The sequence below is a fragment of the Coregonus clupeaformis genome, unplaced genomic scaffold (genome assembly GCF_020615455.1).
Source record: "Coregonus clupeaformis isolate EN_2021a unplaced genomic scaffold, ASM2061545v1 scaf0376, whole genome shotgun sequence".
Lineage (NCBI taxonomy): Eukaryota > Metazoa > Chordata > Actinopteri > Salmoniformes > Salmonidae > Coregonus > Coregonus clupeaformis.
This window is the reverse complement of record NW_025533831.1, coordinates 124,115-142,500: the sequence shown is the minus strand read 5'-3', so window position 1 is coordinate 142,500 and position 18,386 is coordinate 124,115. Positions and strand designations below refer to the sequence as shown.

Here is an 18,386-nt window from a genome sequence, read left to right as displayed (position 1 = left end):
TGGGTTCGAGTCGGGGTGTTGAGGTTCCGAAGAGAGTGGGTTTAACCGCCGAAACCGTACAGGGTGCGTCCCTGACGTTTCAGAGCGTAGACCACGTCCATGGCGGTAACGGTCTTCCTCTTGGCGTGCTCGGTGTAGGTGACTGCGTCACGGATAATTGTCACTTACCTGTACTTACTGGCTGCCAGCCCTCGGTGGAGTATATCGAGGAACAGAGGGTGCCTTTTAGGATAAGGACTAACAAGGTTTTGACTAGGTGGGATACAGCTACGACCGGAAGTGACTTTTCCCTAGCAGGTTAGGCTAATTAGGCTAGAGTGCAGATACTTGACATGTACAGTACAACAACAAATCACAGAGGGCCTGTTACCACAGCCTATAGGCTTGAACATCATAATATAACAATATATAATAATACTCATACATAATAATCGAAAATCACCTTTGACTACAGTGACATTGGTAGTAAGTAGGCTACAGTATAATGGATAGCTACCCAACTGGGACAGAAAGTGGAAATGGAAGGGGGACACGCAGTGAGCAAAACTCCTAACGACATAAAAACACAGACACTTCAGTGGAACGCACAGGGCAAGACGGGAAGGAAGACGTGGAGAAGGACTATTGAAGAGGAGATGAAGAACACCGGAAGCATCGAGTGAAGAAATGGGCCCGGAACAGGGTTAGGCCGAGATGCACTGTTGACGCCCTATGCTTCATTTAGGACCTCAAAGAAATGAGTCAACTCCTATAGGGACTATTTTCACCGCCACCTGCTGGACCAGAGGTCATGTGGCCAACACTCTGCTTGAGATCATTAAGAGCTATAAGGAGTCCATCAACTACCTGGTCAGTCAAGTCATATAGGGGGGATTTCATGGCCACCTGCTGGAGCAGAAGTAATGTTTGCCAACACTGGCCTTAAAATCATTAGGAGCTATAAGGAGTCCATCAACTAACTGGTCAGTCAAGTCATATAGGGAGGGATTTCATGGCCACCTGCTGGAGCACAAGTAATGTTTGCCAACACTGGCCTTAAAATCATTAGGAGCTATAAGGAATAAATCAACTCATCATTCAAGTCATATAGGGAGGGATCTTAGCACCACCTGCTGGATCAGAAGTACCCTTCACCGTAGGCACAAGAGAGCCATCATCTCTCAACCGGTGCAATTTCCATAAGTATGTGGTAATAAAACAAACAACGACCGCTCATCATATAGGCAGTGGTTTCAAAACTCTAAGCGCGTGTTCAAGTAGAGCACACCAAATCATACATGTACTTGTTCATCACACTGAATCAGTGTTTAATCTAGAAATACATGCCTCGCGTTGCAATACGTGTTCTGGTAATGTCATTGCTTTCCACAATGCAATGCTCACATCACTTTCCGTGTGATATTGTTGTTCATTTGTTCAAATGTATTTGACTATGACTTAATCCGACTGCTCTGAATTCATAATCACCTCACGGTTTGGTGTTAACCTACCGATTTTCAACTGCTTTGCCTACTGCAGATTAGGAACGCTGTCATGAAAATGTATGCTTGGGAAGTCTAAAATGAGGGTAACTCCCCTTAAGGTAAATGTCTGTGTTCTGAGTGGCAAAAAAATACTGATTTTTTAATGCCATTTAGATATGTGCATACAGCCTGTCCTTAGGCAAACGCATTTAGAAGGGAAAGAAGTGGAACCAATGAATACTTTTCTTGCCTTGGGGTTGAAGCTCCATTGTATCTCTCGTAAGTAATGGGTCTGCCCACAGAGATCCTATACTAGTTAGTGTTGTAGTTCCTATTTCTACGGTTTTGCCTACCTGCAGCAATCAGGATTTACCTGCAGTGTTGATTGCGAATCCGTAATTTCTCATCTCATAATAACAGATGTTTTGCAAACCGTTGATGTTTAAATAAATGGATTCCCGGTGTCCGGATACCTTTTCTCTTAAGGGATCTGATTGAGTGAATCCAAAGTAAAAATGTGAACATTTTTCTGACTTGGTCTAAATACATAATAGGATGAATCATTCAGGTAAAATAACACAATGTCTATTTGAGTTGAATCAACATAATATAATCCTTTTTTACCTCTATCATCTTTACTCTATGTATTGGACCACATCTAAACAACTTACTCAAGCTTATCTACGCATAAAAACAAGCTAAAAGATCTACTCAATAATATGACGTGTGCTTTTGTTGACTGTAATAGCTTGAGTACATTCCACAAAGTCATTTTTTTTACAGTGTATCTAAAGACACGTTTGTTGTGGTGATGCACTTTTTCTTTGACGTTGAACTTGCATTGAACAGACAAATCCATTTCGTTACAACCCTTTTGTAGTATGATTTAGGAATATTTGTGGATGATCCTAATGTCTATGCTTGAATAGTGATTGGTTGTTGGTGAAATATTGTTGAGAACCCATCGTTTCCTGCCCTTTTTTCACTATTGAGCAATGTTGAAACATTTGTTTTGCTATTGGATTCATAATGGTGACCTGGGACAAGTAATTAGTGAAAACCAGAGTTCAGCAGTTGCCATTAAAGCGATCGAACCAAGTCATCCTAATAGGCTAGTATTAGCCTAAAGCAGGGTTTCCCAAACTCGGGGCACGTTTTGGGAGTTTTTGCCCTAGCACTACACAGCTGCTTCAAATAATCAACTCATCATCATGAAGCTGGAGTATTAGAATCAGCTGTGGAGTGCTAGGGCAAAACGCAAAACGCGCACCCCTTGGGGGACCCCCAGGACCGCGTTTGGGAAACGCTGGCCGAAAGGGAATCACCATGATGTGCAGTACCCACATTTAACCACAAGATGGCCTCCGTGCTCCACTGTAAAGTTTTGGCCTCTGCATGAGTCTCTCAGCAGCACTGCAACATGGGACTTTCAAAGTAAGTTGGCATGCAATGTTTTTTCTGGACTGCATGCAAGGCTATTATTACACACAACTAATAGTGTCAATTATTCATCTGAACACAATTCTTGTTACTATTCGGCCTATATTATCACTCGTTTCTTTTTCCCCTCCTTTGTAAAGCATTTTACTGTGCTACTATAGTTCAAAGGAAGTGGATGATACCAGATGGTTGTGTATATACACACAAACAAACATTGAAGCTAGACTTCAGGCAACTAAAAGGTGCAATACGTAGCTTTTAGACGTGTTAGTGAACAACATACATGGTGGCTAATGTAGAGGTGCGTGTATACATGGAACAATTGTGCCTTTTTGATGGAAAAATGGAGGTGGCTCTTAAAAGAGCCTTTGGGGGATTTTCGAGTTCAGGTCATCCTCATTTATGCGCGCTCTCCGCGAATACGGCGGGCCAGCTGGATGTCCTTGGGCATGATGGTCACCCGCTTGGCGTGGATGGCGCACAGGTTGGTGTCCTCGAACAGGCCGACCAGGTAAGCCTCGCTAGCCTCCTGCAGGGCCATCACGGCGGAGCTCTGGAAGCGCAGGTCGGTCTTGAAGTCCTGGGCGATTTCTCGCACCAGGCGCTGGAAGGGCAGCTTGCGGATGAGTAGCTCAGTGGACTTCTGGTAACGACGGATCTCTCTCAGAGCCACGGTGCCGGGCCTGTAACGGTGAGGCTTCTTCACACCGCCGGTGGCCGGGGCACTCTTGCGAGCAGCCTTAGTGGCGAGCTGCTTCCTGGGGGCTTTGCCACCGGTGGATTTGCGAGCGGTTTGCTTGGTTCTGGCCATGGCGCTGGGAGTATAGCCTCGAAATGCCTATGTGAAGTTTATAAAGCCGGCAGTGGCGGCTGCTGATTGGACACCATCTCCCCACCACCCCGATTGGCCCGTTGCGCAGGCCTCCTCCGTTGGCCATTGGACGCGAGGCCCGGCCTCTCCAAAATTCAAACTCCCGGTGCGCGCGCAATAGGACGCCGCCGGCCCTTTACGCGCAATAATAGTCGCCAAAGTCAAGAGTGACATCTTATAGGCACGTGTAATCTAATGCTAGCCTGCTATGGCAAACGAGGCCTAGTAGGTGTAGTTGTTCATGCAAGGCCTCATGTGGGCACAGAATGTCGAAATAGTTGTGTATACACCCACTCAATGTATTGCGGTCATAGAAAGGTACTTTGCGCTTTTGGAGAGCTAGGTGGTTGGCTCTTAAAAGAGCCTTTGGGGGTTGAGTAGTCAAGTTGAAGTCGCAGTAGCGAATTTACTTGGCTTTGACTGCCTTCTCTGTCTTCTTGGGGAGTAGCACTGCCTGGATGTTGGGCAACACACCACCCTGAGCGATGGTCACACCGCCGAGCAGTTTGTTCAGCTCCTCGTCGTTACGGACGGCCAGCTGCAGGTGACGGGGGATGATACGAGTCTTCTTGTTGTCACGGGCAGCGTTGCCGGCCAACTCCAGGATCTCAGCAGTCAGGTACTCGAGCACGGCGGCCAGGTAGACTGGTGCGCCAGCGCCCACACGCTCGGCGTAGTTGCCTTTGCGCAGCAGCCTGTGCACACGGCCCACGGGGAACTGGAGACCAGCACGGGATGAACGGGTCTTTGCCTTCGCCCTGGCCTTGCCTCCGGTTTTGCCTCTTCCGCTCATATTGGTAGCTTGAGAAAGTCACAGAAAGTCTGAATGAGCCGCTCGCCACTTCGAGAGCCGTACATATACCTCGCCACAAGAGGCAACGATTGGCCACCGGGCCGGTGTGGCCTTATCCAATTGGAGCGAGGGACAGACGGACGGACAGACAGCTCTAAGCCGGTTCCCACCCACAGGCAGCGTGTGAGAGGCTACTTTGTTTCCCTCCGACTTTGTTACTTTGTGTCATTTCGCGTGAGCGCCAAAATGAAATCCTCACATTATTTCTCTCCAAATGGGAAACAAACAGCTGGTGAGGGTGCACTCTTGAGTTTGAAATCGAAGCCACTATAGTATTGTTATTGTTGTTACATGGCACTTGTAACACATCACAGCAGCCTGCCTCTGAACAGGAATAGCCCAGTGGCTCATATATAAAAATGGCTGGTGAGGGTGCACTCGTGAGGTCGAATTTCTAAGCCATTTTGGCCCTCTATTATATGCCTCTCCCTTCGCACACACCCAGAGTGGGACAATGTTGTGTGCGTAAAAGTAGCCTAGTGTGCGTAATTTCTTTTTCACGACAGGTAGTACATGGAAATCAATGCGCTTTCTATGGAAAGAGGTGGGTGGCTCTTAAAAGAGCCTTTTGTGGTACAACATGTGTCGAGTAGAACACTGTTTGTAATAGGTTTACTTCTTCTTGGGGGCTGCCTTCTTGGCCTTGGCTGCCTTGGGCTTGGCTGCCTTTGTAGCCTTCTTGGGGCTCTTGGCTGCCTTTTTGGGTGTAGCGGGCTTCTTGGCCTTCTTGGGGCTCTTGGCGGCCTTTTTGGGTGTAGCGGGCTTCTTGGCCTTCTTGGGGGACTTCTTTGCAGTGACGGCCTTCTTGGCTGCTACCTTCTTGGGCTTCTTAGCCGCGGCTGGCTTCTTGGCGGCCACCTTCTTTACTTTGGGGACTGTGGCTTTCTTGGCGGGCTTCTTCGCCTCGACGGCTTTCTTGTTGAGCTTGAAGGAGCCGGATGCACCGGTGCCCTTGGTCTGGACCAGGGTGCCCTTGGTGACGAGGCTCTTGACTGCGATCTTGACGCGGGAGTTGTTCTTCTCCACGTCGTAGCCGCCTGCCGCCAGCGTCTTCTTGAGCGCGGCCAGGGACACGCCGCTCCTCTCCTTGGAAGCGGTCACAGCCTTGACGATGAGCTCGCCTACGCTGGGTCCCGCTTTCTTGGCCTTGGCTGCTGCCTTCTTCTTGGGTGCCTTGGCCGGTGCGGCGGCGGCGGGTGCTGGTGCGACTTCTGCCATGTCTGTCTGTCGTTTGGTCCGGTACACACACACGGTCTGCGAGGAGTAGTTTCCTGTAGATGCTGTTCTGCGCTATTGAAGCTCCACACTGAGCAGGGGGCTGGCCTTAAACGCGACATGAGAACCACATCAAGCCACCCAGCTCGGCTTCTCTGGGCTGGCCAAATGCTCTTTCACTTGTGTTTTCTGTTCGCCTATATCGGCCCAAAAGTCACCGACGGAGCCGTGTTTTTGCTCCAAAAGCGAACGGCCCAGCGAGCAGACTTGTCTCCGTTCAGAATAAAGTCATGTGGGCCGCGCATTTTGTTGCGACTCGCTCAAAACCTCACCGTTGGACTGTCGGGTGGAGCGGTGCGCACTGGTTTTCCTGTGCTATTTGTCTCCTAAATGGCCTAAAAGTGCATCCGATTGCGAGCAGCACTTGTTGTGTAGTGAGCCGAGATGTCTGGCAAGGGAATCAAATGGTTTGGTGTCCCCTGATGTGGTCCAGGGTGTTTTAAAGAAGTGCTCTTTTGGGGACCTTAAAACACATGCACCTGTGAGGCCTGGCTGAGACGAGTGTTGTACTTCAAGTTTCAAGTTGTATTCGTCGTATGTACAGGATCCACATGGTATAAACTGTCCTACGACATGCTTACTTGCACTGTGTGTGTATTAGTACTTTTTGTGCACTGGCAGTGTGTGTGTTGTTGTTGTATTTGTAGCCTACTATTTCTACACAGTGAGATTGTGTGTTGTCTTCCCCTCCCTTCTGGTAGGTAGGTAGGTAGGTAGGTAGGTAGGTAGGTAGTTAGGTTGGCTGTCTCTACTAATATATTGTTCACCTGCTTGACTCCGCAGCGTGACTCGGCTCGGTCTTTGTGTCTGTGGGTCTTGGTGTCTGGCTGGCGCTATGGAGGCTGGCGCCCCATGGGCTATGGCGCGTTGATATAGGCCTAGATAGAGGGAGTCTCTATCTCTCTCTCACTCTCTCTCTCTCTCTCTCTGTCTCTCTCTCTCTCTCTCAGTCTCTCTCTCTCTATCACACTCACTCATTCACTCACTCCTTCAGTCACTCATTCACTCCTTCACTCACTCACTCACTCCTTCAGTCACTCCTTCACTCACTCACTCTCTCTCTCTCTCTCATTCTCTCTCTCTCTCTCTCTATCTCTCATTCTCTCTCTCTCTCTCTCTGAGTGGGACAAGGGCTGCATATGTGGTTGGACTGGGAGAAGAATCCCAGCAGGTGCATGTGGGTCAGAAGGCTGATTGCGGCCTCTTTTCTTTTCCCTGTTGTATAGGCTATCCCCAAGGTAGTCATTGGAATCCACTACTGCTCCAACGACTATCTCACTCACTCACTCCTTCACTGTGTTATACTGTGACTTGGCCTACAGACACATTCATATCCCCACTTTGTCACGTGGAAGCCACTGCCTTTTATCCTGTTGCCTCGTGAGTGTAGTAGGAAGGAAAATACACTACGTGACTCAAATGTACTACACTTCACATGGACATTTTGAGTCATGTAGCAGACGCTCTTATCCAGAGCCAAAAGGGCTACGTTCATATATATATATATAATTATATACATTCATATTATTCACCACCTTTTTATTCTTGCCATTATCATTCTCATCGTTAGGGTATAGTCCAATGATGGAGCATCCATTCACTCCATCCGTGTCCTACCGATTCAGGAAGTCAACTCAAAATGACTATCCGCTCATTAGACGACAAAAGGCATTTCTTTCCAATCAAACCCAACAGACTGCCTTTTTGATTCATTTATTTACACCCTTTGTCAAATGGTGCCATTTTACATTGCCTTCACCTGGAATGGAGCCCGACAAACATGGGTTACTATTCAGCGCGCAAAGACACCAAAAAGGCGCGCTAAACCCCTACGCTGGAACGGGCAGGGGAAATGATACAATGTAGCCGCTCTCCGAGCCGGCGCGCGCCCCCATTAAACAATGATACAATGTAACCGCGGTCGTACAATGTAACGCAGCCTACCTACGCATTCATTCGGTGGCGATGGAATTGCTTTTTTTACTGACAGAGTGGGTGGCTCTTAAAAGAGCCTTTGGGTTAGTAGAGCAGTCCAAATGCGCTGTTTACTTGGAACTGGTGTACTTGGTTACGGCCTTGGTGCCCTCGGACACGGCGTGTTTGGCAAGTTCACCGGGGAGCAGCAGGCGCACTGCGGTCTGGATCTCCCTGGAGGTGATGGTAGAACGCTTGTTGTAGTGGGCCAGGCGAGAGGACTCTCCGGCGATACGCTCGAAGATGTCGTTCACGAAGGAGTTCATGATTCCCATGGCCTTGGAGGAGATGCCGGTGTCGGGGTGGACCTGCTTCAGGACTTTGTACACGTAGATGGCGTAACTCTCCTTCCTGGACTTTCTGCGCTTCTTGCCGCCCTTCCCTGCGGTCTTGGTGACGGCTTTCTTGGAGCCCTTCTTGGGCGCTGACTTTGCTGGCTCGGGCATGATGATGTCTCGTTGTTTCTCAGAAACGAATGAGGGGGTGAAGGGCGCTTACCCGTCTTATGAAGAGGAAGCTAAGCAAAGTCAGCGGCCGTAGACACTCCCCTGCTCCCTCCCTCCCTCCCTCCTCTCTATAGCCTATGCTCTGTGACCGATGGGGAATTGTGTGTTTCAAAAGGGGGGGGGGCATTAATAGGTGTCCAAATGGCACGATTGTTGTGCCAAATAATGCTGGTGATAGAATTGCCCACTTTGGCACCGTCAGACATAGGGCTCCCATTTTGGACTGTGTGTGTGTGTGCGCGCTGTCCCCCCTCTTTTCGAGCCACGTCTACCGACTCGTGGTGGCTTTATGTTGTCCAAATTCCACTATTGCTTGACCCAAAATAATAACGTTCTTACACTTTGCCACTGTCAGATATAGGCCTCCCTCTGTGCACTAAAACTGGACGAGACATTAGAATCCTCTAATTAATACTCCATGTCCACTCGAAGTGGCTCATACTTTCTTACTAAATAGCATACAATTTTATATATATATATATATATATATATATATATATATAACACTATATGGAATGGGCCCGTTTGAAGCGGATGTGGGTGGCTCTTAAAAGAGCCTTTGGGTTCGAGTCGGGGTGTTGAGGTTCCGAAGAGAGTGGGTTTAACCGCCGAAACCGTACAGGGTGCGTCCCTGACGTTTCAGAGCGTAGACCACGTCCATGGCGGTAACGGTCTTCCTCTTGGCGTGCTCGGTGTAGGTGACTGCGTCACGGATAATTGTCACTTACCTGTACTTACTGGCTGCCAGCCCTCGGTGGAGTATATCGAGGAACAGAGGGTGCCTTTTAGGATAAGGACTAACAAGGTTTTGACTAGGTGGGATACAGCTACGACCGGAAGTGACTTTTCCCTAGCAGGTTAGGCTAATTAGGCTAGAGTGCAGATACTTGACATGTACAGTACAACAACAAATCACAGAGGGCCTGTTACCACAGCCTATAGGCTTGAACATCATAATATAACAATATATAATAATACTCATACATAATAATCGAAAATCACCTTTGACTACAGTGACATTGGTAGTAAGTAGGCTACAGTATAATGGATAGCTACCCAACTGGGACAGAAAGTGGAAATGGAAGGGGGACACGCAGTGAGCAAAACTCCTAACGACATAAAAACACAGACACTTCAGTGGAACGCACAGGGCAAGACGGGAAGGAAGACGTGGAGAAGGACTATTGAAGAGGAGATGAAGAACACCGGAAGCATCGAGTGAAGAAATGGGCCCGGAACAGGGTTAGGCCGAGATGCACTGTTGACGCCCTATGCTTCATTTAGGACCTCAAAGAAATGAGTCAACTCCTATAGGGACTATTTTCACCGCCACCTGCTGGACCAGAGGTCATGTGGCCAACACTCTGCTTGAGATCATTAAGAGCTATAAGGAGTCCATCAACTACCTGGTCAGTCAAGTCATATAGGGGGGGATTTCATGGCCACCTGCTGGAGCAGAAGTAATGTTTGCCAACACTGGCCTTAAAATCATTAGGAGCTATAAGGAGTCCATCAACTAACTGGTCAGTCAAGTCATATAGGGAGGGATTTCATGGCCACCTGCTGGAGCACAAGTAATGTTTGCCAACACTGGCCTTAAAATCATTAGGAGCTATAAGGAATAAATCAACTCATCATTCAAGTCATATAGGGAGGGATCTTAGCACCACCTGCTGGATCAGAAGTACCCTTCACCGTAGGCACAAGAGAGCCATCATCTCTCAACCGGTGCAATTTCCATAAGTATGTGGTAATAAAACAAACAACGACCGCTCATCATATAGGCAGTGGTTTCAAAACTCTAAGCGCGTGTTCAAGTAGAGCACACCAAATCATACATGTACTTGTTCATCACACTGAATCAGTGTTTAATCTAGAAATACATGCCTCGCGTTGCAATACGTGTTCTGGTAATGTCATTGCTTTCCACAATGCAATGCTCACATCACTTTCCGTGTGATATTGTTGTTCATTTGTTCAAATGTATTTGACTATGACTTAATCCGACTGCTCTGAATTCATAATCACCTCACGGTTTGGTGTTAACCTACCGATTTTCAACTGCTTTGCCTACTGCAGATTAGGAACGCTGTCATGAAAATGTATGCTTGGGAAGTCTAAAATGAGGGTAACTCCCCTTAAGGTAAATGTCTGTGTTCTGAGTGGCAAAAAAAATACTGATTTTTTAATGCCATTTAGATATGTGCATACAGCCTGTCCTTAGGCAAACGCATTTAGAAGGGAAAGAAGTGGAACCAATGAATACTTTTCTTGCCTTGGGGTTGAAGCTCCATTGTATCTCTCGTAAGTAATGGGTCTGCCCACAGAGATCCTATACTAGTTAGTGTTGTAGTTCCTATTTCTACGGTTTTGCCTACCTGCAGCAATCAGGATTTACCTGCAGTGTTGATTGCGAATCCGTAATTTCTCATCTCATAATAACAGATGTTTTGCAAACCGTTGATGTTTAAATAAATGGATTCCCGGTGTCCGGATACCTTTTCTCTTAAGGGATCTGATTGAGTGAATCCAAAGTAAAAATGTGAACATTTTTCTGACTTGGTCTAAATACATAATAGGATGAATCATTCAGGTAAAATAACACAATGTCTATTTGAGTTGAATCAACATAATATAATCCTTTTTTACCTCTATCATCTTTACTCTATGTATTGGACCACATCTAAACAACTTACTCAAGCTTATCTACGCATAAAAACAAGCTAAAAGATCTACTCAATAATATGACGTGTGCTTTTGTTGACTGTAATAGCTTGAGTACATTCCACAAAGTCATTTTTTTTACAGTGTATCTAAAGACACGTTTGTTGTGGTGATGCACTTTTTCTTTGACGTTGAACTTGCATTGAACAGACAAATCCATTTCGTTACAACCCTTTTTGTAGTATGATTTAGGAATATTTGTGGATGATCCTAATGTCTATGCTTGAATAGTGATTGGTTGTTGGTGAAATATTGTTGAGAACCCATCGTTTCCTGCCCTTTTTTCACTATTGAGCAATGTTGAAACATTTGTTTTGCTATTGGATTCATAATGGTGACCTGGGACAAGTAATTAGTGAAAACCAGAGTTCAGCAGTTGCCATTAAAGCGATCGAACCAAGTCATCCTAATAGGCTAGTATTAGCCTAAAGCAGGGTTTCCCAAACTCGGGGCACGTTTTGGGAGTTTTTGCCCTAGCACTACACAGCTGCTTCAAATAATCAACTCATCATCATGAAGCTGGAGTATTAGAATCAGCTGTGGAGTGCTAGGGCAAAACGCAAAACGCGCACCCCTTGGGGACCCCCAGGACCGCGTTTGGGAAACGCTGGCCGAAAGGGAATCACCATGATGTGCAGTACCCACATTTAACCACAAGATGGCCTCCGTGCTCCACTGTAAAGTTTTGGCCTCTGCATGAGTCTCTCAGCAGCACTGCAACATGGGACTTTCAAAGTAAGTTGGCATGCAATGTTTTTTCTGGACTGCATGCAAGGCTATTATTACACACAACTAATAGTGTCAATTATTCATCTGAACACAATTCTTGTTACTATTCGGCCTATATTATCACTCGTTTCTTTTTCCCCTCCTTTGTAAAGCATTTTACTGTGCTGCTATAGTTCAAAGGAAGTGGATGATGCCAGATGGTTGTGTATATACACACAAACAAACATTGAAGCTAGACTTCAGGCAACTAAAAGGTGCAATACGTAGCTTTTAGACGTGTTAGTGAACAACATACATGGTGGCTAATGTAGAGGTGCGTGTATACATGGAACAATTGTGCCTTTTTGATGGAAAAATGGAGGTGGCTCTTAAAAGAGCCTTTGGGGGATTTTCGAGTTCAGGTCATCCTCATTTATGCGCGCTCTCCGCGAATACGGCGGGCCAGCTGGATGTCCTTGGGCATGATGGTCACCCGCTTGGCGTGGATGGCGCACAGGTTGGTGTCCTCGAACAGGCCGACCAGGTAAGCCTCGCTAGCCTCCTGCAGGGCCATCACGGCGGAGCTCTGGAAGCGCAGGTCGGTCTTGAAGTCCTGGGCGATTTCTCGCACCAGGCGCTGGAAGGGCAGCTTGCGGATGAGTAGCTCAGTGGACTTCTGGTAACGACGGATCTCTCTCAGAGCCACGGTGCCGGGCCTGTAACGGTGAGGCTTCTTCACACCGCCGGTGGCCGGGGCACTCTTGCGAGCAGCCTTAGTGGCGAGCTGCTTCCTGGGGGCTTTGCCACCGGTGGATTTGCGAGCGGTTTGCTTGGTTCTGGCCATGGCGCTGGGAGTATAGCCTCGAAATGCCTATGTGAAGTTTATAAAGCCGGCAGTGGCGGCTGCTGATTGGACACCATCTCCCCACCACCCCGATTGGCCCGTTGCGCAGGCCTCCTCCGTTGGCCATTGGACGCGAGGCCCGGCCTCTCCAAAATTCAAACTCCCGGTGCGCGCGCAATAGGACGCCGCCGGTCCTTTACGCGCAATAATAGTCGCCAAAGTCAAGAGTGACATCTTATAGGCACGTGTAATCTAATGCTAGCCTGCTATGGCAAACGAGGCCTAGTAGGTGTAGTTGTTCATGCAAGGCCTCATGTGGGCACAGAATGTCGAAATAGTTGTGTATACACCCACTCAATGTATTGCGGTCATAGAAAGGTACTTTGCGCTTTTGGAGAGCTAGGTGGTTGGCTCTTAAAAGAGCCTTTGGGGGTTGAGTAGTCAAGTTGAAGTCGCAGTAGCGAATTTACTTGGCTTTGACTGCCTTCTCTGTCTTCTTGGGGAGTAGCACTGCCTGGATGTTGGGCAACACACCACCCTGAGCGATGGTCACACCGCCGAGCAGTTTGTTCAGCTCCTCGTCGTTACGGACGGCCAGCTGCAGGTGACGGGGGATGATACGAGTCTTCTTGTTGTCACGGGCAGCGTTGCCGGCCAACTCCAGGATCTCAGCAGTCAGGTACTCGAGCACGGCGGCCAGGTAGACTGGTGCGCCAGCGCCCACACGCTCGGCGTAGTTGCCTTTGCGCAGCAGCCTGTGCACACGGCCCACGGGGAACTGGAGACCAGCACGGGATGAACGGGTCTTTGCCTTCGCCCTGGCCTTGCCTCCGGTTTTGCCTCTTCCGCTCATATTGGTAGCTTGAGAAAGTCACAGAAAGTCTGAATGAGCCGCTCGCCACTTCGAGAGCCGTACATATACCTCGCCACAAGAGGCAACGATTGGCCACCGGGCCGGTGTGGCCTTATCCAATTGGAGCGAGGGACAGACGGACGGACAGACAGCTCTAAGCCGGTTCCCACCCACAGGCAGCGAGTGAGAGGCTACTTTGTTTCCCTCCGACTTTGTGTCATTTCGCGTGAGCGCCAAAATGAAATCCTCACATTATTTCTCTCCAAATGGGAAACAAACAGCTGGTGAGGGTGCACTCTTGAGTTTGAAATCGAAGCCACTATAGTATTGTTATTGTTGTTACATGGCACTTGTAACACATCACAGCAGCCTGCCTCTGAACGGGAATAGCCCAGTGGCTCATATATAAAAATGGCTGGTGAGGGTGCACTCGTGAGGTCGAATTTCTAAGCCATTTTGGCCCTCTATTATATGCCTCTCCCTTCGCACACACCCAGAGTGGGACAATGTTGTGTGCGTAAAAGTAGCCTAGTGTGCGTAATTTCTTTTTCACGACAGGTAGTACATGGAAATCAATGCGCTTTCTATGGAAAGAGGTGGGTGGCTCTTAAAAGAGCCTTTTGTGGTACAACATGTGTCGAGTAGAACAGTGTTTGTAATAGGTTTACTTCTTCTTGGGGGCTGCCTTCTTGGCCTTGGCTGCCTTGGGCTTGGCTGCCTTTGTAGCCTTCTTGGGGCTCTTGGCTGCCTTTTTGGGTGTAGCGGGCTTCTTGGCCTTCTTGGGGCTCTTGGCGGCCTTTTTGGGTGTAGCGGGCTTCTTGGCCTTCTTGGGGGACTTCTTTGCAGTGACGGCCTTCTTGGCTGCTACCTTCTTGGGCTTCTTAGCCGCGGCTGGCTTCTTGGCGGCCACCTTCTTTACTTTGGGGACTGTGGCTTTCTTGGCGGGCTTCTTCGCCTCGACGGCTTTCTTGTTGAGCTTGAAGGAGCCGGATGCACCGGTGCCCTTGGTCTGGACCAGGGTGCCCTTGGTGACGAGGCTCTTGACTGCGATCTTGACGCGGGAGTTGTTCTTCTCCACGTCGTAGCCGCCTGCCGCCAGCGTCTTCTTGAGCGCGGCCAGGGACACGCCGCTCCTCTCCTTGGAAGCGGTCACAGCCTTGACGATGAGCTCGCCTACGCTGGGTCCCGCTTTCTTGGCCTTGGCTGCTGCCTTGTTCTTGGGTGCCTTGGCCGGTGCGGCGGCGGCGGGTGCTGGTGCGACTTCTGCCATGTCTGTCTGTCGTTTGGTCCGGTACACACACACACACACACACACACACGGTCTGCGAGGAGTAGTTTCCTGTAGATGCTGTTCTGCGCTATTGAAGCTCCACACTGAGCAGGGGGCTGGCCTTAAACGCGACATGAGAACCATGTAGACTCAAGCCACCCAGCTCGGCTTCTCTGGGCTGGCCAAATGCTCTTTCACTTGTGTTTTCTGTTCGCCTATATCGGCCCAAAAGTCACCGACGGAGCCGTGTTTTTGCTCCAAAAGCGAACGGCCCAGCGAGCAGACTTGTCTCCGTTCAGAATAAAGTCATGTGGGCCGCGCATTTTGTTGCGACTCGCTCAAAACCTCACCGTTGGACTGTCGGGTGGAGCGGTGCGCACTGGTTTTCCTGTGCTATTTGTCTCCTAAATGGCCTAAAAGTGCATCCGATTGCGAGCAGCACTTGTTGTGTAGTGAGCCGAGATGTCTGGCAAGGGAATCAAATGGTTTGGTGTCCCCTGATGTGGTCCAGGGTGTTTTAAAGAAGTGCTCTTTTGGGGACCTTAAAACACATGCACCTGTGAGGCCTGGCTGAGACGAGTGTTGTACTTCAAGTTTCAAGTTGTATTCGTCGTATGTACAGGATCCACATGGTATAAACTGTCGTACGACATGCTTACTTGCACTGTGTGTGTATTAGTACTTTTTGTGCACTGGCAGTGTGTGTGTTGTTGTTGTATTTGTAGCCTACTATTTCTACACAGTGAGATTGTGTGTTGTCTTCCCCTCCCTTCTGGTAGGTAGGTAGGTAGGTAGGTAGGTAGGTAGGTAGGTAGTTAGGTTGGCTGTCTCTACTAATATATTGTTCACCTGCTTGACTCCGCAGCGTGACTCGGCTCGGTCTTGGTGTCTGTGGGTCTTGGTGTCTGGCTGGCGCTATGGAGGCTGGCGCCCCATGGGCTATGGCGCGTTGATATAGGCCTAGATAGAGGGAGTCTCTATCTCTCTCTCTCTGTCTCTCTCTCTCTATCACACTCATTCACTCACTCACTCACTCCTTCAGTCACTCATTCACTCCTTCACTCACTCCTTCAGTCACTCCTTCACTCACTCACTCTCTCTCTCTCATTCTCTCTCTCTCTCTCTATCTCTCATTCTCTCTCTCTCTCTCTCTGAGTGGGACAAGGGCTGCATATGTGGTTGGACTGGGAGAAGAATCCCAGCAGGTGCATGTGGGTCAGAAGGCTGATTGCGGCCTCTTTTCTTTTCCCTGTTGTATAGGCTATCCCCAAGGTAGTCATTGGAATCCACTACTGCTCCAACGACTATCTCACTCACTCCTTCACTGTGTTATACTGTGACTTGGCCTACAGACACATTCATATCCCCACTTTGTCACGTGGAAGCCACTGCCTTTTATCCTGTTGCCTCGTGAGTGTAGTAGGAAGGAAAATACACTACGTGACTCAAATGTACTACACTTCACATGGACATTGAGTCATGTAGCAGACGCTCTTATCCAGAGCCAAAAGGGCTACGTTCATATATATATATATATATAATTATATACATATATATATATATATATATATATATAATTATATACATTCATATTATTCACCACCTTTTTATTCTTGCCATTATCATTCTCATCGTTAGGGTATAGTCCAATGATGGAGCATCCATTCACTCCATCCGTGTCCTACCGATTCAGGAAGTCAACTCAAAATGACTATCCGCTCATTAGACGACAAAAGGCATTTCTTTCCAATCAAACCCAACAGACTGCCTTTTTGATTCATTTATTTACACCCTTTGTCAAATGGTGCCATTTTACATTGCCTTCACCTGGAATGGAGCCCGACAAACATGGGTTACTATTCAGCGCGCAAAGACACCAAAAAGGCGCGCTAAACCCCTACGCTGGAACGGGCAGGGGAAATGATACAATGTAGCCGCTCTCCGAGCGGCGCGCGCCGCCCATTAAACAATGATACAATGTAACCGCGGTCGTACAATGTAACGCAGCCTACCTACGCATTCATTCGGTGGCGATGGAATTGCTTTTTTTACTGACAGAGTGGGTGGCTCTTAAAAAGAGCCTTTGGGTTAGTAGAGCAGTCCAAATGCGCGGTTTACTTGGAACTGGTGTACTTGGTTACGGCCTTGGTGCCCTCGGACACGGCGTGTTTGGCAAGTTCACCGGGGAGCAGCAGGCGCACTGCGGTCTGGATCTCCCTGGAGGTGATGGTAGAACGCTTGTTGTAGTGGGCCAGGCGAGAGGACTCTCCGGCGATACGCTCGAAGATGTCGTTCACGAAGGAGTTCATGATTCCCATGGCCTTGGAGGAGATGCCGGTGTCGGGGTGGACCTGCTTCAGGACTTTGTACACGTAGATGGCGTAACTCTCCTTCCTGGACTTTCTGCGCTTCTTGCCGCCCTTCCCTGCGGTCTTGGTGACGGCTTTCTTGGAGCCCTTCTTGGGCGCTGACTTTGCTGGCTCGGGCATGATGATGTCTCGTCGTTTCTCAGAAACGAATGAGGGGGTGAAGGGCGCTTACCCGTCTTATGAAGAGGAAGCTAAGCAAAGTCAGCGGCCGTAGACACTCCCCTGCTCCCTCCCTCCCTCCCTCCTCTCTATAGCCTATGCTCTGTGACCGATGGGGAATTGTGTGTTTCAAAAGGGGGGCTTTAATAGGTGTCCAAATGGCACGATTGTTGTGCCAAATAATGCTGGTGATAGAATTGCCCACTTTGGCACCGTCAGACATAGGGCTCCCATTTTGGACTGTGTGTGTGTGTGCGCGCTGTCCCCCTCTTTTTCGAGCCACGTCTACCGACTCGTGGTGGCTTTATGTTGTCCAAATTCCACTATTGCTTGACCCAAAATAATAACGTTCTTACACTTTGCCACTGTCAGATATAGGCCTCCCTCTGTGCACTAAAACTGGACGAGACATTAGAATCCTCTAATTAATACTCCATGTCCACTCGAAGTGGCTCATACTTTCTTACTAAATAGCATACAATTTTATATATATATATATATATATATATATATATGTAGCCGGCGCGGTCTGCTCGTTGCCGACTACTGCGTTGTGTTCCGGTGCACTGTTCAACATCAAAGAGAGAAAATGTTCAACACTCTACCCTCGACCAGAATCCGCCTCTCCCAGCCGAATACAATGCAGACTGAGTATAATCACATTCAAAAATACAAGGAATAAAATACAACATCATTGGAAAATAAACATTGCATCTGGTGTATATCTTATGTATGTGTCATATTCATGTTATCTCTGCCAAAAACTCTGAGCTTTTAGCCTTTATATTAATACTGTGCAACATGACATAAACCATCTTTCAAACAGGTAATACATACAGTAATATGCACGAAGCAACATGTAATCCTTCACATTTGAGCTTTTCAGTGCCATTAAACACTAATCAATACATGAAAACATTTTAAATGAACACATTTTTAACCTGATATAGGGAATACATACCTGTTCAACATCAAAGAGAGAAAATGTTCAACACTCTACCCTCGACCAGAATCCGCCTAACATAAAAAGAACAACGTGAGCTTCGTCACAAGAGGATAGAATGATGATTGCTAACT

At 48.1% G+C, this 18,386-nt stretch overlaps 4 protein-coding genes across 4 annotated transcripts; all 4 read right to left on the bottom strand.

Moving 5' to 3' along the window:
• Positions 1-5,005: 5,005 nt before the first annotated feature.
• Positions 5,006-5,871, bottom strand: LOC121558497 (histone H1-like). The gene has a single exon (XM_041871866.2). The coding sequence runs from the start codon at positions 5,843-5,845 to the stop codon at positions 5,240-5,242; it is 606 nt and encodes a 201-aa protein (XP_041727800.1). The 5' UTR covers positions 5,846-5,871; the 3' UTR covers positions 5,006-5,239.
• Positions 5,872-13,124: 7,253 nt separating this feature from the next.
• LOC121558499 (histone H2A) lies at positions 13,125-13,511 on the bottom strand. The gene has a single exon (XM_045215136.1). It carries the CDS (start codon positions 13,509-13,511, stop codon positions 13,125-13,127), a length of 387 nt encoding a protein of 128 aa, XP_045071071.1.
• Positions 13,512-14,175: 664 nt separating this feature from the next.
• Positions 14,176-14,847, bottom strand: LOC123484625 (histone H1-like). The gene has a single exon (XM_045215134.1). The coding sequence runs from the start codon at positions 14,779-14,781 to the stop codon at positions 14,176-14,178; it is 606 nt and encodes a 201-aa protein (XP_045071069.1). The 5' UTR covers positions 14,782-14,847.
• A 2,048-nt stretch (positions 14,848-16,895) lies between these two features.
• Positions 16,896-17,270, bottom strand: LOC121558478 (histone H2B). The gene has a single exon (XM_041871849.2). The coding sequence runs from the start codon at positions 17,268-17,270 to the stop codon at positions 16,896-16,898; it is 375 nt and encodes a 124-aa protein (XP_041727783.1).
• Between the last annotated feature and the right edge of the window lie 1,116 nt (positions 17,271-18,386).